This window comes from Rattus rattus, chromosome 17 (assembly GCF_011064425.1).
Source record: "Rattus rattus isolate New Zealand chromosome 17, Rrattus_CSIRO_v1, whole genome shotgun sequence".
NCBI lineage: Eukaryota > Metazoa > Chordata > Mammalia > Rodentia > Muridae > Rattus > Rattus rattus.
The window spans coordinates 12,810,174-12,830,791 of record NC_046170.1 but is presented as its reverse complement, the minus strand read 5'-3'; the positions used below and the strand labels follow the sequence as shown (position 1 = coordinate 12,830,791).

The 20,618-nt window shown below is 49.4% G+C and overlaps 1 protein-coding gene across 1 annotated transcript; it reads right to left on the bottom strand.

Annotated features, from left to right (window-relative positions):
* Positions 1-3,901: 3,901 nt before the first annotated feature.
* On the bottom strand, positions 3,902-12,646 carry Ca7 (carbonic anhydrase 7). Its single transcript, XM_032887983.1, has 7 exons — positions 12,533-12,646; positions 9,759-9,956; positions 5,781-5,899; positions 5,308-5,403; positions 5,144-5,206; positions 4,500-4,655; positions 3,902-4,039 (listed from the first exon to the last, which is right to left on the bottom strand). Exons 1-7 carry the CDS (start codon positions 12,570-12,572, stop codon positions 3,917-3,919), a joined length of 795 nt encoding a protein of 264 aa, XP_032743874.1. The 5' UTR covers positions 12,573-12,646; the 3' UTR covers positions 3,902-3,916.
* Positions 12,647-20,618: the final 7,972 nt, after the last annotated feature.

Below are 20,618 nucleotides of genomic sequence, written 5' to 3'. Positions count from 1 at the left end.
TAAAGGGTGAGTGTCCACAGCCAGCTCAGTCCATAGGGGATATTCCCAGGTTCCTGCAGGAGCAGCTATAGTAGTGACCATGACATTGGGAGCAGGTTCTTTGTGATGAGAGCTCCAGGAGCTGTTAGCTTCATGGCTACCTCCCCTCCCCATCTCTCAGAGAAAAGAGCTCCTCTAGGGTCCTGGACTTGGTTCCTCTCTGAGGTATTTGGGAAGGAAGCCTGTGGTCCTAGCCAGCACACAGATTCATTTATGCCTTACATGGACCTGTGTCTCTGAGACCCACCCTGACTAGCCAGGGAAGGCTTCTCTGGGTCTTGTGAGCAAGCAGAACCTATCTTGTCTTGTATCCTTGAAACGTAGGGAAGAGCTTGCTCTGGATGAAGATTCAGGACCTAGTCCTAGGTCCCCAGAGGCTAGGTTTGCTGGAGGCATTTGGCATCCAGCTGGGTCATCCCATTTGGATGTAAAAAGGGTTTTAGGCTGTGATTGTAACATAAGGAGGCCACGCTGGGTTTTTAAATAGTTTTAAATTTAAAAAATGAATTAAGAGGAAGGGCTTGTGGAGTAAGGATTCTTGGCAGCCTCGGGATAATTATAAAAGCAGCTCCAATTTACTAAGTCCTTTGCAGTGCCAAGCCTGAGGTGCCCCAACCCCCAGAGGAGCTGGCTGGACAACGTCTTTGGCACACCCAACAGAATGGGACTATATGGGGTATTTCAGGAGAACACCATCATTCCCCACTCCCTCCTTAGATCCAGATGCAAGAGGGTGGTGAGACGTATCTATTTCAATGCCTGCTCTGCTGTTTGTCTTCATAACCTCACCTGTAAAATGGAGTAGCAGCAGTTCTCAGACAGTACAGAGCTGGACCTCTGCCCCAGGCCCTTCCTTGCTCGTACAACTCGCACTGCTCGCTTTACTTCCTCTCTGCCAAAGCCTCGGCCCCCCAGCTGGGGGAAAGGTGCCTCCAGATACATGCCCCCCATCTCCCCACCTCCCCACCCCCATCACCACCATTTCTATGTGCCTGAAAACTGGAGAAAGAAACCAGCCTGAAACCAGAGCACAGCTATGCCTGGCCCTGGGCTAGCGCAGCCACTGCCAAGGGCCTCCTCTCTCCTATTCTCCCAGCCTCGCCCACTCTGGAGGCAGATGTGTCCTGTGCCTGGGAACAGGAGGCTTTACCTTTCTTTTTCTCTCCCTCCCTCCCTTCTTGCCTTTCTTCTTCCTCTTCTTCCTCTCCCCCTCCTCCTCCTCTTCTCCTCCCTTCTCTTTCTTTTCATAGTATTGTGGATTGAACCTAGAACCTCATGCACGCTAGGCAAGTGCTATACTAAGCCACATCCCCAGGCTTCTTTTTATTTTTAAAATTTTTACTTATTCTTTGGAAACTTCATACACGTATACAGTTGTGGGGCCAGGGAGCTGTAGGGCCAGGAGGGGCAAGAGTAGGGTTGAAGTGTGTCTAAACCCAGGAAATCTCGCTTGAGATCCGCAGGAATAGGATAGCTGCTCCCACTGCCCTAGACTGGCATGTCCCTGGGCACGTAACCCTGTGCCCCCAACCCTTGCTTCACCAGTCACAGAGCCAGTATCCAGGCTAAACTTCCTTTTCCCTTATGAGCTCATGTCCAGCAGCACCTCCTTATGCTAATGAGGCATCCCCAGCACCCTGGCACCGGCCAATGATGTACACTTACCCCAGTAGCCCCTCCTTTGGGGAAAGGTTTAAATAGCCTTTGTTTCCTCCCACTCCCAATAAACTAGACTCCTAAGCTGTTCCAGGGTACATGTTCTTTGCCTGCGTACTCTCTTCTCATTCACTGTCCACCAAGATCCTGCCTGCACCCGCCATGTGCAATAAGCCTGACTACCCACAGGGAGAAGTGGACACAGGCTGGCATATAATATATTTTGATCTCCTTCACCTCCTACTACCTCTGCCCAACTCCCTATGGGACCCACCAATCCATCTCACTGCAAACTTCAGCCATTGTTATGAATAGCCCACTAAGTCTCATTAATGTTGACCATGTGAGAGGGAATGTAGAGTCATCCACTGGATCAGTAACCACACCCCCCCCAAAGAAAAATTAACCAACAACTGCCATAGCTCCCCAGAGAGGGATGGTAGGTACTCTGGGGACCCCTCCCTCCTTTTTGCTCTTTTGAGACCTAGTCTCACTGACGTACTTACCAGGTTGCCTTTGAGTCTGCCGTCCAGGCAGATCTTGAACTCACCATTCTGCTTCACCCTCCAAAGTTGTGGGACCATAGGCCAGCCCACACCGCCAAGCCTCGAAAGCTCCCTTCTAACCTTCCAGAACTCAAAGTTAGAGGCCCACAGCCCACGGGCACCCTGTGACCTGGAAGGGCCTTTCTTGGATAATCAAAGTGACAAGAGCTGGGGATATAGCAAACAGGTGACCTGCTGTCGGACTGCCAGCCCTGCTCTTAGCCAGCCTCTTTCTCCCCAAGGTGCCCCTCAGCTGTCCCTCCCCACCCATGCCAAATTTGTACTTCACTGCACTGGTCGCTATCCCAGGTCCCCACCTCTCCAGACTCGGCCCTTTCACTGTCTGGTGCCTGTTCTGCTGCCTTACTGGGGCCATAATGCTCACCTAGACTCTTAACCCAAACGTGAGCAGCCACAGGAGCTCCCTGGACTAGAACTGAGACTGGTCAGAAGAGAGGAAGTGCTTCTGGTGTCGTTTTAAGGGGACACTCGTTTTCAGGTTTTTGTAAATACATTTAGAATTAGATTTTGCGCCACCTTAAATTTTCCTTCCAGCAGCTGATAAATATGGGCACGTAACACAATCCATTCCTCTCAGAGTTCTGTCCTACCTTCTACCTGGGGACATTCTCTGGTCTCTTCTTTCTCACCTGATCTCTGCTTTTCTCTGTCTCCTAGCCACAGGCCACTATTTCCTCCCCTCACTCTGCAGGGATCTGTCCCATTTGCACACCTGGCCCTGCCAATGGCTCCTTAATAGCCCCACCTCCACCCAAACTTTTGCCTTATAGATCAGTTCTATTGTCACTTTAAGCTCTCCCTTGGGAGCCTTACAATTGTCCTACCTCAAACTCCTCTGGGCCTCAGAACACTGGCTAGAAATAATACCTTCTCCCAAAGAGGGAGCTTCTCACACTGTTCCCACAGCTTCTACCCCAGTCAGTGCTAGTCCCTTCTTGACTCACTACCACCCGCTCCCCAGAGCCTAGAACAGTACTGGACACAGCACAGACACTCGGGGAGAATCTGTTCCATGAATAAATGAATTTATTTGCTAGTACATGAGTGGCTTGTTATGTAGGTGGCTTTGGTGGCTGGGTAGGAACGAAGGGAGATAGTATATAAGCAAAAGCCAGGGCCTGCCCGTGGCAGCAGATGGCTGGAGGAGGCCACATCGCCTCCAGCATCTGGGTGCTATAGTAATGGCCTGGCAGTGAGGTGCATGTATGGCAGAGGCCTGCAGAAGAGGTAATGCAGAGTGGGCAGCTCTGCCCACCTCTAATTATTGCTTGAGTCTTTATGGCTGAGACAGCTGCCTACCCCCCGGGGAGCTGTGTCTTGGCCATCACAGTGTGAACTCCAGTTGGGGCTGCTGATACAGCCAGCAGGGAAGACAAGAGGAAGTTCTCAGGGCCTTTGGGTCTGGGGGAACAGAGGCAGTCCAGGCTTGGGCTATGCTCAGTTCCTGTTCTTCCAGCCTCCAGGGCAGCAGGAGGCGACCCCCTACTCAAGAGTTCTATTCAGAACCCTTCAATGTGGTCAAGGAGCAAGCCAGCTGAAGGAGGGCCTGTAGCACCCTCCACCCCTCCGGAGCGGGCCTCAGATGTTTGGTGTCTGCTGACATGGAAGCCCTTGGGAGGATGGTGCCCCAGTGGCTGGCTGGGTGGGTGGGAAATTCAGGACTGGAAGGATGCTTTGACCACTCGGCCCTTAAGCGGCTGTGGTGGCCGGAAGTTGTTCACCATATGAATCCTCTCATCGTCCTCTGAGGTGAAAAGCAGGCTCCGAAATTTCTCCATCTTAAGACAAAAAGGATGGTCAGGGTGGGGATGGGCGGGGTGCTCTTTCTCTCTAGGATCCCAGATGCTGCTCAGGGAGCTCTACCCTCTGCTTCTCCTGTGTGACTCCACTCTCCCAGCCCTTTCTTTTCTTTGAGAGTCAACCTTAGTTATTTGCTTCTGAATGGGCCCCTGAACAGGAGACCAGAAGGCTTGTTCTGATCTTGTCCAACTGAGGCATTTGGGCAACTGCAGCTTTCTGACTGCAGCACTGTGATCCCAGGATCAGGCCACTTCCCTTCCTGCCGTGGTTGGGTCCTCGGGACTAGCAACCAAGCTGACATCAATCAAAGATCCTATGGTTTAGTAGTCAAAATGATGGCCAAACGGACAGGCCCAGACCACATCTTGCTGGTTGGGAGTCATCCTGCCAGGGCTGGAATCTGAATGTTTGTATCCGTGGAACTCTGGGAAGACTCACCTGCCTCTCAGAGATTCTGATAGGCTCGCGGAGCACAATCCAAGTGACACTTTCGCTGAGTGGGGGTGTGGTTAGGGAGCCAGGATAGGTCCAGTAGTGCCGGCTGGTGGGCAGCAGGCACTTGGGGTTGAAGCAGCTGAACTGGGCTTTGGTGTCCTGAGAAGGATGAGAACCCAGGAATTAGTACAGAGCTCCTACCAAGACCAGCCCAGGGGTTTCCTTGCTCATTGCTTTCAGTAACATTTGGGCCTCTTCTTGACATGATGATGTAAACTGTAGGCAAATAGCTGTGACCCTGGGTGCTTCCTCCCAGCCAGGGCCAGGCTCTCTGGTTTGCTTACATGTAAAAACTGTGGCTTCGGAGGCTCTCTGGTCATCCTGTTCATACCCTTCCCATTGGATGCCCTCACTGGGAAGAGGTGCAGACCACCGTCCATATGATTAGATGTCTTATGCTAGGCACCCATGGGGTCCTGATGAAGAAGGCCAGATCCGTGGCCTGAGGAACCAGCCCTCACACTGGGTCTTAGCTAGGGGTGATGCCAGAATGCAAAAGTGAATGGGCCACTCCATGAGCCAGTCTCAACCACCCTCTCTCACCAGCTGGCCGCTCCAGATAGGAACAGCAAACCTGCCGGTCTCACCTTAAACCGAACCATGTAGAGTGCATCTGTCAGGCGGTTCATGCTCGGGTGCTCGTCTCCTGTCTGTCCGGAAGAAGACGGTGTGAGCCCTCATCCCTTCATTCCAAAACTAAGGGAACATGAGTCTCCCATACTCTTCCCAGCCCTGGGGATCCACCACCCACCTCCAGGAAGATGCCAACCACAGCCAGGCCATCAGGGGCTGCAGCCGCCTCCCCAAAAGTGCTGTACTTCTTGGCATTCCAGTGAACCAGATGAAGCTGGAGAGGCAAGAACAAGCCAGGCCAGGCCAGGGCTGAGTGCCTCCAGAAACAGCAAGGGCATGAAATCAGTCTTCCCTTGCTCCCTCTGCAAGAGGTGGGGCTACAACCTCAGGATCCTAGAGAGTCCCTGGAGAACCACAGGCAGTGTCCATCCCATTCTGGGTCTGTCCTAAAACTCCAGCATGTGTAGTTCAGGTACGTGTGGACAGCATGCAGATGGGGCGGTGGGGGGGGGGTTCTCCTAAAGGCTCCAGGTGCTCCTCCACATGTTCTTCAGAGCCCTTCTACAGGCATTCTTGAACCCCAGCCAACCCCACTATCCCATATACCCTTCTTCCCCAGGCAACAGAGGGATGCAGTGAAAAAGATCTCACCTCACTGGGGAAGGACTTGCCATCCACTGTGTGCTCTGAGCCCACGTCACGCTTCTTGCCCCAGTGGAAGTGGAGCTGCTTGAGACGATAGGGCCCTTCCAGAGGGCCCCCGGCAACCACTGTGGAGAGAAGTGTGATGTAGCCATTTATATAGGAGAGCATCAGCTTGGTGAGTGACAGTGCCAGGACCCAGGCAGTCCAGGTAGGGACTGTGTGCTGTGTGTGTGTGTGTGTGTGTGTGTGTGTGATGTTGGGAATCAAACCTAGGGCTGTGTGTGTATCTGTGTGTTTGTGATGGTGGGGATCAAACCCAGGGCTTTATGCATGTTAGACAAGCACTCTATTGATGAGCTATATCCCAACCAAGGGCTTGCTCCATAATTTATCTGTCTTGGGGATTGAATTTAGGGCCTCAAATATTGTAGGCAAGCACTCTACCACTGAGCTAATCGCCAATGCTTTTTGGACTTTTTTATTTTGAGGTAGAGTCTTGCTAAGCTGCTAAGTTGCTACTGTTCTCCTGCGTCAGCCTCCAGAGTAGCTAAGATCACAGGCACGCACTACCAAGCCTGGCTCAGGACTGTATCTTCCATGAGGAAAGCTTGCTGGATAGGACATGGATTTGTCCCTCCAGTCCCTCCAGTGTGACTCCCAGCCTGGGCCAAGGCAGAAGGTGTGAGAGCCTACTGAATAGTTAAGGAGCCTGTTCTGATAGAGTAGGGCTTTGTATTGGACCCTCCCAACCAACTCCAGTCAGATTTCCTGTGGAAGCTGGCCTCCAGTTTCTCAGACCCTTTGTTCCTACAACAATAGGCACCCCATTTCTGGGGGCCTGACCCTCGGCTGAATGGGAACAAATACTTTTTTAGTTATCTCGGTAGCTCAGGAGGCACAGAATTTATTTTGGGACCAATTTTATCTTGCTTTTGTTATTATTTTATTATTTATTTGAGACAAGGTCTCACTACGTATCTCAGACTGGCCTGTGGCTGGCCTTGAACTCACAGAGATCTGCCTGCTTCTGTCTCCCAGTGCTGGGAATTAAAGGGGTGTGTCACCTTGCCTGGCTGGAAAGGAGGAAACTGAGGCAAGATCACATACCCACCGTGCAAACCCATAGCTTCTGTGCCCCACCAACCAGGCTTCATTGCTTCCCTCCAACCGGAGCCTCGCTAGAACATGCCTTGGAACAGGAGGCTCATTCATGAGAGTCCCTACATCCCCAGTCAGTTCTGGGGCCTCCTGTACAAACAGCCTCTTTGGAGGACCCCAGCCATGGTGATTTTGTAACTTTCTCACCTTCAGAGCTGGTGATCTAGGGCTACACATAAGGCCTCTTGGGACTGATAGAATTTCCATCTGAAAGAGATCTGTGTGTGGAAAGGCTCTGCCCTACTAGGCCTGAATGTGAGCTCCTAGGATCAAGTGACATCTCTAAGCTCAGTTCCACTAGGCCACTTCACAATTGGTGACCAGGACAAAGTCCAGAGGTCCATCTCTGCTACTTTATGTCAGAAGCAGGCTATCCAAGGTTATAGTACAAAAGAGATCAGGGCCTAAGCTTGATGGCTCTGCACGGAACATTAGCCTTCTGTGGTCCGGAGACTTGCAGATCCAGCTGCAGGGTTCAACCTGTCTGAGCATACTTCTCCTAACCCTACAGGATGGTGCCAGAGGGGTGTCCCACTTCTTACTTTGTATCAGTGGTTTGCAACCTCCCTAATGCTCTGACCCATTATACAGTTCCTCTTGTTGGGATGACTGCCCCCTACCATAAAATTCTTTTTGTTGCTACTTCATAGCTGTAATTTTGCTACTGTTATAAATAGTAATGTAAATATCTGTGTTTTCTGATGGTCTTAAGTGACCCTTTTGAGAGGGTCATTCGATCCACAGTTCCAAAGGATCAGTTTCCACAGACTGAGAACAGCCACTTTATACGATTGCAGACGTTCTGCTGCTCACTGCGAACTCTCTATGCATTTGAAGCTCTGTGGGTCTCAGCCCACTTGACCTCCACAGTAACCTACAGTGGATCATGGCAGAGATCCACCTGTCTTCCTCTTTCCACTGGCTCCCTGGGGAAGCAGAGCTCCAGCCAGGCCTATAGTGTGAATCCTCAGACCAGTTAATCTAAATACTCACTGAAGACTATTCCCTAAGGCCTCTGCCTGGGCATTTGCCTTGGAAATCTGGACTCCGGTCCTAAGACAAAGAGGCTGAGTTGAACCTCTGAAAGGCTGTTCTAAGGGACAGCCATGAAAACTGCTCCAACATAACTGCCACCCAGGGTCATCCAGGGTCCCTTATTGCCTTCCCGAGACTCTTCTTAGAATACAAAACTAGGTAATATGTAGTCTCTTTTTTCCAAAGCTCAGCTAGGCTTGCCTCTTCTGGAAAAACTACATCCCAGTCTCTTTTCTTTTCTTCTTCTTCTTTTTTTTAATATCTAACAAGGGGACTCAGAGCTAAGTAACTAAAGTCATTCTCCTTGTGAAAGGCTGGGCTTTCTTTTCTCCTGATTTTCTGTTTGACAGCTAAGTTCTCCTGAATGCTTTCATTGGTTAGGGGTCAGGGAAGAGCAAAAATAAATAAAAATGATAAAATAAATTATATTTCCTTACATAAAAAAAAACCTCTAACAGTTTCTCTTCTCACCCCACTCACTCTCTCACAGACTCTGTGATAAGAATGTTTGTTCCTTCACTATACAGTTTTTCCTAAGGCCTTGGCCTAGGATTTATTCTGGAAACCTGGACTCTAGTCCTAAAGCAAAGAGGCCTCTGAAGGTATTGCCACAATTTCCTGCAGGCCTCACTCTAGACCATTATGAAGAGGACCTTGAAGGTCAGGGATAAGTTGGAGGGACCTATGAAGCTGTAGCAGGTATGTTCCGGCGAATAGACTGCTTCTCCATAAACTATGTCTGGGGCTCTGTGTGAAACTTTTTCTAGAGTCAGTATGAAGGGGTGCTTTGTCCTTTGCTCCTAGGGGTCTGCTAGGCTTTCTCCCCTTACTGAGGATTTGCTAACCCATCTGATGGGGTGGCAGAGAGGTATTGTTGATGGGATCACTAACCCAGGCTGGCCTCAAACTCACTATGTAGCCAAGGCTGTCCTTGAACTTGTATCCTTTCACTTCCACCTCTGGAGTTCTGGGATTACAAGTATGTACTAGTGAACCTAGGTTTTATGAGATGCTGGGGCTCCAACCCAGGGAATTTTGCATTTTAAGCAAGCACTGTCCCAACTAAGCTGTATCCCTAGCCCCAGATGGGTTGATGCAGGGCCTTGTGCATACTGGGTAATGCTCTACAACTGAGCCTCAGTCACTGTAATGGGTTCTTGGGAAGACCAAATGAGAGGCTAGCAGAATTCTTTTTGTGTGTTTTTATTTGAGATAGGGTTTCTCTATGTAGCCCTTGTGGAAACTTGCTCAGTACTAGACCAGGGTGGCCTCCAACTCAGAGATCTGCCTGCCTCTGCCTCCTGAGGGCTGGGCTTAAAGGCATGCACCACCGCCACCCAGGTGTGGCTGCCTGAATTCTAGCATGTACTTGGACACAGAGAACACCTCAGTCCTCCTCTTCCTTTGGGGGCCTGTCCTGATCACAGTGAAGAGGGCTGGGGTCCAGGCCACAGGCAGGTCAGTGAGTGGCTAAGAGTGAAAACAAAACTGATCTGAAGCTCTGAGAGGAGCAGAAGGGAGGGGTTAGCATTTCTTGAACATCTGTTTTACTCAGGACTATAAACATCATTTCAATTTTTTTTTTACTGCTTCCTCTATGTCTGTAGATTTTATTGCTCCATTTTATGCAGTGAGGGGCTGAGGCTGAGCTCCAGGCTTTACCACAGCCAGTGAGAGTGGAGAGCTTAACTTCCCTACCACAGCAAGCTGCCCCTCCTAAGACTGCCCGCCCGAGGTGGTGTGAGCCCAAAGGGGATGGATTGGTGCCAGGTCTTGGCAGGGGCCACTTACCGGTTCTGTCATCACTGTCATTGAAGTCCACCTGAACAGAGTGGCCATTGTTGGTGATGCTGAGGGACATGCAGGCTTCATAGAAAAGCTCCAGTGGCTGTAGGCTGGGTGAGTACACTGCCTGGCTGGATATGATATTGATGGGTGACTGGCGGTCTCCCTGGGCGATGGGATACAGCTTGTGCCAATTTGAAGGGCCTATAGGTAGAGAAGGGTCAAGGACTCAGGCCAGCCAAGCTTTTGGGGGATAAGACAAGCTCTGGGGAGCACAACCCTGAATCCTAATCCCACCTCTTTCATTTCTTCATTCACCTGCCATTACCTTGTCAGGGAAACAGCTTTCAAATCCCTCCCATTCCCTTCCCCAACATGGATATGAGCCCAGAGAAGTACTGTAGGACAGGGCATATAACACAGCCATAAGCTCAGAGGTGGTTCCAGAGAGTAACTCCACCCAACCCCCAGCAAACACTCAGGGAAGCCCTTGGGCATCTGAAGCCTCTCTGTTTTACTTAACCCTATCAGCAATTTGGCCTCTTCCTGTACCCCAAGGAACTTAGCACATACTTGACATTTGGAATAATAAAAACTCTCATCAACCTGGCTTTCGGTAGGGGATGTGTTTTCTCCTCACAACCACAACTTTGTAGGGTAGAAAGCAGCATGGGGTTTATGTCATAAATGAGAAACTGGGGGTCAGCCATGCCAGCCATGTGTGCTTATGTATGTATGTATGTATGTATGTATGTATGTATGTATGTATATACCAGTATAAGCACACAGCATGTCACATGCATGGGTATAAACATATAGCATCTGTATGGACTGCCTCTACCTGTCTTCTTCAAACATGTGCTGACAAGTCCATATAGATCTTCTTGTGTACATACATATATGCATGAATATGCAGTGACCAGGACTGAGCAGATCATGAAGGTCCAAGCTTTTCCTGCATACACCTCAACCCTGAGGAATACATCTGACACATACACACATACACCCTCATACATAAACACCTTCTACTGGAATCCCAATGAAGGGACCACAGAGGACCGCATACCCATGCACACATATACCCAAGAATGCATGTATGTACACACACACACACACACACACACACACACACACACACCTGCATGCACACCCACAGGCACCCACCACCTGCCTCCCAGAGACTCCATCTGCAGTGGGGAGGCTCAGCATCTCCCTGGGGAACATCCTGAGAGGCAGCCTATTTTTAGAGCTACTGCCAGCTGGTGCTTCTCCCCCTTTTTGGCTTCTTAAGTTTTCCTGAGAAAACAGCAGCAGGTGCCGACAGAGCTGTGTCCCCAATGGATGACTCAGAATGGTGGCCCAGCCCTAGTGGGTTATTTTTGAAGCCCTGTGAGCGCTGCAGCGTTTGGGCACCTCTGTCCTCTGTCCTTCCCTTTCCTGAGCTGGACCGTTCAGGTCTGACTGCGTGAGGGGTAGGTGCCTGAAGAGAACAAGCTGTTCAAGGATGCTCAAAGCACAGAGCTAGAGGACAAGGCTAGTAGGAAGGTTAGGAACGGGCACTGGGACTACGGGGGCGGCAGGGCGGCAGGGCGGCACTTAAAAGTGGATCCAATGCATTGCAGGCAGAAGATGGTCTTTTATTAACCTGGCATTTCTCTGCCTCTCTTGCCATCTCTGCTGGTCTCTGTCACCCCCTTTTACCCTGAATGTCACTGACCAGTCTAGTATGTCCAAATCTAAGGTTGTCCTTCCAAAAAACATGATTCTTAGTCTTTGAGGGTCCCAAAGAGGGCAGAAAATGCAACAACCATGGGATTCCCTCTGGTCAGTTGCAATTTCCTACCACAGACAGTAAATAGCCCAGGATGTTCAATTGCTCTCACAAAGTCACCATCCCTGGAAAAAGTGGGGCTGGAGGAATAGTACCCCCTCCAGCACTTGCTCCCCTCTCCACTTTCCTGCCTGGGTTCCCCTCCTGACAATCAGGATCCTGGGTGATCATCCTTCTTCTCTGGGAAATAGAGAAGCCCTTCCTTGCCCCGCACCCTATCTCTTCTTGGCAAGAAACCCACCCAAACGGAGCTGACCTGCCCCAGACCCACACTCAAGCTGTCTGGCTCACCATACTCTCTCTGCATGCCTAGGAAACTAAGGTAGAATTGGGGAACGGTCCTCTTGGCCAGACCCGGTACCCATGGCCCCACTCACTTAGGACACACTGAAACACTCTACTAGGTGTAGAAACCCAGACGTTCCCGTTGTGTCCCGAAGTGCCCTTCTCCCTCTTTCCCCGCATACCAGTCTGTACCGCAGCTCGGACACTCCAATGGGGAAACTCTTTCGTGGGGACACGGAGCCCAGCTCCGGGGAGGTCCTTGCATACCCGTTGTGCGCGCTCCCCGCAATGACACCCGCGCACGGCGCTGCGACTCGGCCACCCCCCTCCCGCCCCCGTCGCCCTAAGCCACCTGCAAGCGCTGCGCACGCCGGGGGAGCGAGAGTGCGGGGCCGGGTGGGAGCCAGCGCTGCAGTCCCGCGCTGCGCGGAGGCGGCGGCCGGACGCGCTCAGCTACCCAGTGGTTCGCGGGCAGGCCCGGGGCCAGCACGGACTTTGCGCCCGGATCAGAGGAAGCAGGGCAGGGGTTGGGTTCTGAGGACTGCACGAGAGAGAGAGGTCCGAGTGGGTTCTGGAGCGTGGGGCTTGCGGGTTCCGAAAAACCTGGTCGGACGCGCGGGTCGCAGTGAATCCAGCTGGGTGAGAACCAGGGGTCTGCGCCTACCGTCGTCCTGGCCGTAGCCCCAACAGTGGTGGCCGGTCATGCCGCTGCTGTCTCCGCGGCCCTGCACCTGCCGACTCCGTTCTGTCCGCTCGCTCGGTCTGCCGCTCCGGCCTCGCTTGCTGCTGTGGAGCAGCCTCTTAAGTGGCGGCGGGCGGGGAGGAGGCGGTTCCCCAGGGACCCGCCCCCACCCCCCAACAGTGCAAAGAGGCTGGTCCTGCCCTGCCCCCACCCGCCCACTGGCCAGTGAAGTCCCAGGTCGCGATAGGAGGTCATGAAGAGATAAGCCTACTCCTCATCTCTTATCGGTTCTGAGTCCCCACCACCCTCCTTCCCTTTTTGTCAGCACATATAGGAACTCTGGGACAGGAGATACCATCCACATTGAGGACTACAGGATTTCACACTGCATCCTCCACCCCAGGCTTATCCATCATTGAAGACCTGGATGTTGGGTCCCCAGATTCCCTGCTCCACTGACCCGCAAACGTCTAGAACTGAAGCTTACTTAGCCTGTTTTTCCAGATGCTGTGGTGGTGCTGGGTCAAGCTTTGGGTCCTTCCTGTGATATAGCCACCTCTTCCAGCCATAGCGCCTATACTGCTGCTATAGAACACAATAGGGGACTGAGGCAGGAAAAGGTCGGATGACTTGCCCAAGGTCGGCTAGCTGGAGCGTCAGGCGTTCATACCCAGTTTGTCTCATTTCAGAAGCTTCGAGGACAAGGGGATCCTGTGGATATGAGGATCTGGGCATCTTGGAGTAGATGTGGGAAACAGGCATAGGATTGGCAATCTTTAAACCCTTGGCCCAAGGGCAATTAGAACCCTGAAATAAAAGTAGAAAGTAACAGCATCAACCAGTGTGCTGGCAGGAGGCTAGACCCACTGAAGACATTCTAGTGGAATCGCAGACCCAGTCTTGCCTCCCAGCCTCCTCTCATGCTCTGGAGCCTCCCTCCCTCCTTCAGGGACTTTCTGCTTGTCTTCCTAAAACGTGCTATTTGTGTGTTCTCTTTGCCTCTTCGTGGACATCAATGCCCCTGCTGGGCACTAAGGCCCTTCCCTTTGTAGTCAAGGTACCTTAAGACCTGCCTTGGCCCAACCTTTCCCCATCCACCAGCCCTGGTCCTTGCTGTATCCCTCGTCTTGGTATGTCTTCTGTCTTCCACCCACTGACTCCAGTAGGCCCAATCTGACTCATCTTAACATGTGGCCTTGTGCCAAGGATAAGACTGTTTCTGGATAGGCCTCAGCAGACAGTCTGGGGAAGATTAACAGATGGGTGGATGGAAGGACAGACAAATAGTTGCACCCAGGGCCCTATGCCCAAGAGAACTGATGAACCATGTGTAAAATCTCTCTGCTGGTCAGACATTGGCCAGGGGCTGCTGTTTTTGTTTCTGCTCTTGGCTGACCTTTCATCTCACCTACCTGGCTCCTCTGTATGCCTGACTCTCTCAATTTCCTCTTCCACTTCCCTAGATAAAGATGTTTCATTAATGGATAGCTCGTCAGCTGAGCTGACCTCAGTGATTTGCTAGACCTCAAAGTTGCCCTCTTTGACCCAAGAGCAGAAAGGGGCTCTCAATACAGATCTGACCTCAGGGTAGGGGTACAAGACTCATACTCTGGATACTGGGGTTGATCAGCAACCATAGAGATTCTGACAATACTTGTTTATCGTTGGTTTGAGACAGAGTGTCTTTCTGTAGCCCTGGTTGTCCTGGAACTGGCTCTGTGGACCAGGCTAGACTTCAACTCAGAGATCTGCCTGTCTCTGCCTCCCAAGTGTTGGGATTAAAGGCATGTACTCTCACATCTGGCAATTCTAACATTACTGAAGCTCTAGATCTCCAAGCTAGAAACATCACCTACAGCTTGGCAAGGCAGTGGCCTTCAGGGGAAGTGTAGAGTCTGTCGACTGCAGTGAACAGAATACTCTTTCCCTGAAAGAACTACAATCCCTTCAGGATCTTTGGATGGTACAGAACCTGTTGTCCCTTCTTCTTCATAGCAATTGAGGCCTCTTCTATATATATTTATAATACTTAAAGAATAAAATTGGGTGGCTGGGTGGCTCGGTGGTTAGGAGCACTCGTGCTTGTGGAGGGCCTGGGTTTGGTTCCCAGCCCTGACACGGAAGCTCACAATTGTCTCTAAGTCACAGTCCAGGGGATCTGACACCCTCTTTTGACTCTTACAGGCACCAGGTATGCAAGTGTATATATATACACAAGCTTAGAAGCAAAAATACACACAAAATATGAGATGAAGTAAAATGAAATAGTCTTTAAAAAGAATAAAGTTGGGGGCAGGGAGCTAGAGAAATAAGTCAGCAGTTAAGAGCATGTGTGGCTCCTGCAAAGAGCCCAGGTTGGATTCATTACACCCCATCAGTCTGTGACTCAAATTCAAGTAATCTGACACCCTCTTCTGGCTTCCTCAGGCACCAGACATGCAAATGGTGCTCGGACACACATGCAGGCAAACCACTCATACACATAAAAGTTTAAGAAATAAGAAAATTGCAATTCTCCACCTCGATGTGCATCCACTATCACCTGCATAACACCCCTGGGAGAGAGATTTGCACCCCATTTTACAGATGAAGAGCTCAGGGCCAAAAGTACACAGTGAATGACAGCAGAGCTGAAGATCCAGGCTGCTGGACTCCTCACTCACGCCCTTTGAAATCACTGCAAGGGGGAAAGTGGATTTCACATTCGTTTCTCATTTTAAAAGCATACAAAAGGAGTCAAGGAAAGCAAAGGAGAACGTTGTGTAGATTCTAGGGAGGAGACCAGAGATGGGAAGAGTCGGGGGGATACAAAACGAAAGTGGAAAGAGCATTTACAGAGGAGTCTCTGTGCTTAAAAGGATTAGAGTATGGACAATATATTATACCAAGCAGAAGATCCAATTCTTTCCTGCAGCCATTCCCAGTAATTTCCCCCTGGTGCTGGGAATTTAGGTACGTATGAAGATCCAATAATCTGCCCTTTCAAGTGAAACCCCAGCAGCCCACTCAGGTCAACTTGGGGTAGACTGTCTCCCATCAGGACACCTCCAGGTTCAGTTATGTGCTCTTTTTAAAGCTGTGTTAATTTCTTTGCTTGAGAGGTTACTCTTTGGTCTCAGAGACATCAGTGGTGCAGGGGACAGGGGATGTGGGAGTATGAGACAGGGCTGAAGGAAGAGAGTGTGGGCAGCTTGCAAAGCCATGTCTCATTTGTCATATAACCTTGGCCAGGTCTCATTTCCCTTCTCCAAGAAGAGAGGGGTTGCCCCAGCCTTGCCCATTTTCTGGGGATCTCTGTGGACGAATATTGAAACAACAGATGTCCAGTGCCTCACCAACAGGCTGAACAATGCCTCCACCTCACTCCTTGCTATATATAGGGCTTGTGGGCTAGGCTGGAATCCTTACTTTTAGTACTAAAAAGAAGCTCTTAGATTTGATCCCTAGCAACACACACACACACACACACACACACACACACACACACACACACCACATACAGCTCCACTTCCAGTTTGATTGTATGTGTATACATATGACGTGAAGTAATGAGCCTGGAATGTAGACACAGATAGACCAGGCAGATGCTGTTCACACTCCCAGGATCACTGGCTGTGTGACCTGGCGCAAACAGCTTCACCTCTTTGAGTCTGAACTTTCACTTCCTTTATTTATTGATCTGTAAGATAAGATTAGAGAGCCTAGGAGGCTGAAAAGATGGTCAGATGCTATGGTAACTATGACTTCTGGCACCCAGGATACACTTCTCTGGGTTTTTTAAAGATTTATTTATTTTATGTTATATGAGTACACTGTAGCTGTCTTCAGACACACCAGAAGAAGACATCAGATCCTATTACAGATGGTTGTGAACCATCATGTCGTTGCTGGGAATTGAACTCGGGACCTCTGGAAGAGCAGTCAGTGCTCTTAACCACTGAGCCATTGCTCCAGCCCTAATTCTCTGTTCTTATGATGTCTATCCTTTCACTTTTTCTTAGTTTGTTGGGCACATTTAAAACCCCAAACATCTCTTTTCAAATTGTAGAATATATTTCTACTGCAAAAACTTTGTAAGAATCAGAAAAACATACTTAAGAAAATGTATCTGTTTGTTTATTTTTGAGACAGCCTTTCCCTTTGTAGCTCTGGCTGTCCTGGAACTTGCTCTGTAGATCAGGCTGGCCTTCAACTTGGAGATCCACCTGCCTCTGCCTCCTGGGTGCTGGGATTAAAGGCATGTGCCACCACTGCCCAGCTGTGTGTGTGTGTGTGTGTGTGTGTGTGTGTGTGTGTGTGTGTATATGTGTGTGCGCGCGCTGGTTTTCACTGCATCTGTAAGCCATGTGTGCCCCCAGTACCCTTAGAGTATAGAGGTGTCAGTTGCCCCTGGTAACTGAAGTTATAGATGGATGTGAGACACTGTGTGTGTGCTGAGAATAGAACCAGGGTTCTCTGCAAGAACAGCCAGTGCTTTATAACTTGCCAGCCCCTGTAAGAAAATTTAAATCACTGCCCTGGTTAGGGTTAGGGGTTAGAGGTATGGGGTTAGGGGTTAGGATTAGGGGTTCCACAGCTAATATTGTCAGTGGCCCTCAGGCCAGGTTTTTCTGCTAATTTGTTTTTTGGGTTTTTTTTGGCAAGTAATCAAGATTTCATATATAACCTTTTCTCTTACTGCCCCTAAGTTAGCATGTCAATGCTTGACTAACCTTTCAGAACTTTACACTTACTATTCATTCATTGCTCTGGTATACTTTCTAGTTTTCAACATTGCAGAGTAGCATTGCACTGAACATCCTTTCTTCATTCATCTTTGTATGCGTGCACGTGCACATGTCCATGTATGTGTGCGTGTGCGTGTGTGTCCAGATGCCATGGAACATATGTGTAGATCAGAAGACAATTTTCAGTACTCCTCTTTTCTTCCACCATGCAGGTCCTGGCTATCAAACTCAAGCTGTCGATTTCAGTATTAAGTGTCTTTACTTGAGAAACCATCTTTCTAACTCCAGAACTTCATGATTTGCTTATTTGAGACTGACTCTCCCTATGTAGCTCTGGATGTAGCTCTGGTTGGCTTGGCACTTATGTAGACTGCACTTGTTATATAGACCAGGCTGCTGGCCTTGTACTTGCAACTCGGCTTACCTCTGCCTCCCAAGTGCTTGGATTAAAAGTATGTAATACTGGGGGTTGGGGATTTAGCTCAGTGGTAGAGCACTTGCCTAGCAAGCGCAAGGCCCTGGGTTCGGTCCCCAGCTCCGAAAAAAAGAAGAAAAAAAAAAGTATGTAATACTACACCTAGACCTCAAACAATCAGAACTCAAGAAAATATGGTGAGATGGCTATATGGCTAAGAGCACTGGCTGCTCTTCCAGGGGACCCAGATTCAATTCCTTTATTTTTAAATCTTTTAAGATCTATTTATTTATGTATTTGGGTACTTTGCATGTATATCTGCACACTAGAAGACAACATCAGACAGGGTTGTGAGCCACCATGTGGCTGCTGGGAATTGAACTCAGGACCTTTGGAAGAGCAGTGAGTGCTCTTAACCACTGAGCCATCTCCAGCCCTCCAGGTTCAATTCTTAGCACCCACACGGTGGCTCACAATCTTCTGTAATTGCAGTCTCAGGAGATTTGGTGTCATTTTCTGGCTTCCAGCAGTTCCTGCACATAAACTCACTCAGGCTCACATACATAAATAGAAGTAAGTAAATGTAGCAGGAGTCCTTTATCCTTCTTTTAACATACATTTATCAAACACTTTGTAAAGGTTAAATGGGGAGCCAGTTGTGAACATCGTAGATGTTGCCTCAGGCTGCTCATGAGGTTAGGGGAGGCGAGACCGTGAGCACCTGGGAGGAAAGCAAAGGTGGCAAGGGCAGCAGGGAAGGCTAGAGGTCAAGCAGAACAATATACATACTGTTTTCTCTCTCTCACAGGCAACAGGCTGTCCTCAACCCCCGCCCCCACAACTATAGATCCAATGTCTCTGGATAGAGATCAGTAAGGATGGATGAAATAACAGACTTGAATTGGGCTTGACCAGAAAAATCAGAGTATTTTTTTTTTCTAATTCTTAAGTTGGGCTATTTCCCTCTCCCAATCCAAGCCTATTCTCTCTGTGTGAAGCAGGTTGGGCATGTAAAACCCATTAAATATTAGTCTTTCCCATAAAACACTATAAAAGTTTTGCTTACCAAAGGGAATTAAAATCTTTTTACCACCCCCACGTTGTGAAACCTCCACCCAAATGTTTTAACCCTGTCCTCCTCACACATGGGCTAAAGCTTGCTTCTACAAAGGCCCTTCATTCTTTTTTTTTTAAAGATTTATTTATTTTATGCATATGAGCACACTGTCTCTGTCTTCAGATACACCAGAAGAGGGCATCGGATCTCTTTACAGATGGTTGTGAGCCACCATGTGGTTGCTGGGAATTGAACTCAGGACCTCTGGAAGAGTAGTCAGGTGCTCTTAATCGCTGAGCCATCTCTCCAGCCCTGCTTTATTCTTTTAACGGAAGTGACTACAGTGATAACCCCCTCTTTAATTTTTTTCTTCCCCCTTTCTTTCATTTCCTCTGCACTCATTCTTTTAAAGGGCTGGAGAAAAGGCTCAGCAGTTTAGAGCACTTGTTGCTCAGTACTCAAACTGAATGTTTCACAACCACGTGCAACTCCTATCCCAGGGGGATGGCCCATAGTTAATGCACTCACATGTGAATCCTCACACATGTCCACAATTAAGAATAATAATTTTTCCTTAGAGGAGAGGCAGCAAGATGGCTCAGCAGGTAAAGGTTCCTGCCAAACTGGAAGACTTGGATTTATTCCTGGAACCTGTGTTGAAGGAGAGGGAGGAGAAGTGACTTCTGCAAGTTGTCCTCTGTCCTCCATAAGTGCACCGTGGCATTTTTGCACATGCGCCCATAAATAAATAAATATTAAAAAATTATAAGAAATGCATGCTCTGAGGTGTCCTTTTACAGTTAACAACAACTGAATGCTTCTCAAAATCACACATTCGCAGGCAGTACAACACCCTCTGCCCTGCGCCCCCCCTCCGCACTTTCCCCTACCTCCATGTAGTTCTTTCCAATTACATTTGTCGACCTTTCCTTTCCTGGTGACAATGTGCGTGAGAGAGGCTATGTAGTGCACTTTCACCTTTCACTTTTGACCTTCTCACATTCCCTGGATGGATTTTATTATCTCTCACGTTTCACCTGTTTAACTAGAGAAAGAATGCGACAAGGGACACATATAATAAGCTGGGAAAGCCTTGTCCCCTTCTCTCCCACCAGTTGGGTTCCATAGGGGTTGGGGAGGGAAGTCACAGCAGGATGTGCCCTCATTTTGGTACTGACACCGTGCCCAGGGGAAGTGCATTTGTTAGCACAGCAACATTACTGTCAAACTGAGCCATCTCTTTCGTCCCCCAACCCCACAGGGCTAGAGGGATTGTGTGTGGGGATGTACACTCATCATGTCCTGGGATAATAATCTCGGGATGTGCAGGCAGATATGGCAACCATGAATCTGGAGACTCCTGTAGGATTTGAGATAAGAGGAAGGGAATCTTTATTTGTGACCAAGCCTCCTGTTACCTCCTGTCTTCAACTTGCTCATAAGCTCCTCCCTTAGCATCGGCCACCACAGGACAGTCATCCTGTGTCACGTGGATCAATGGTGGTAACTGCAGCATTAATTTCCTCCTTGCTCATGGGCTTCACAGGCAGCCCCAGCTGCTTCTCACACACCGCCCCCTCTCCCCCATCCACTTTTCACTTGTTACCTAATGCTGTTGAATATTGTTCAAAAGACTTTTTCTATTGCGTCACCACGGAGACCATTCTTGGAGGGAAGCAGTGCAGCGGGTCCTCTCTGTCTACCCATCAGGCTAGCTTCTCTATATAGAATATATAGAATATATAGAATATAATATACAAGTATGCTGGTGTATTACTGTTCCTCTTGGCGGACTCTCAGGAACTGTGAACTCACCCAGAAAAGGATTAAAGTTTATCAGTGATAAGGATTATCACTTGATTTAAAAGA

Coding starts and splice junctions, on each gene's coding strand:
- Ca7 (XM_032887983.1), bottom strand. CDS start 12,572: ATGACCGGCCACCACTGTTGGGGCTACGGCCAGGACGACG. Junction 5,207..5,307: donor TGGTTGGCATCTTCCTGGAG/GTGGGTGGTGGA, acceptor TCTTCCGGACAG/ACAGGAGACGAGCACCCGAG. Junction 4,040..4,499: donor TCAGAATCTCTGAGAGGCAG/GTGAGTCTTCCC, acceptor TTTTGTCTTAAG/ATGGAGAAATTTCGGAGCCT.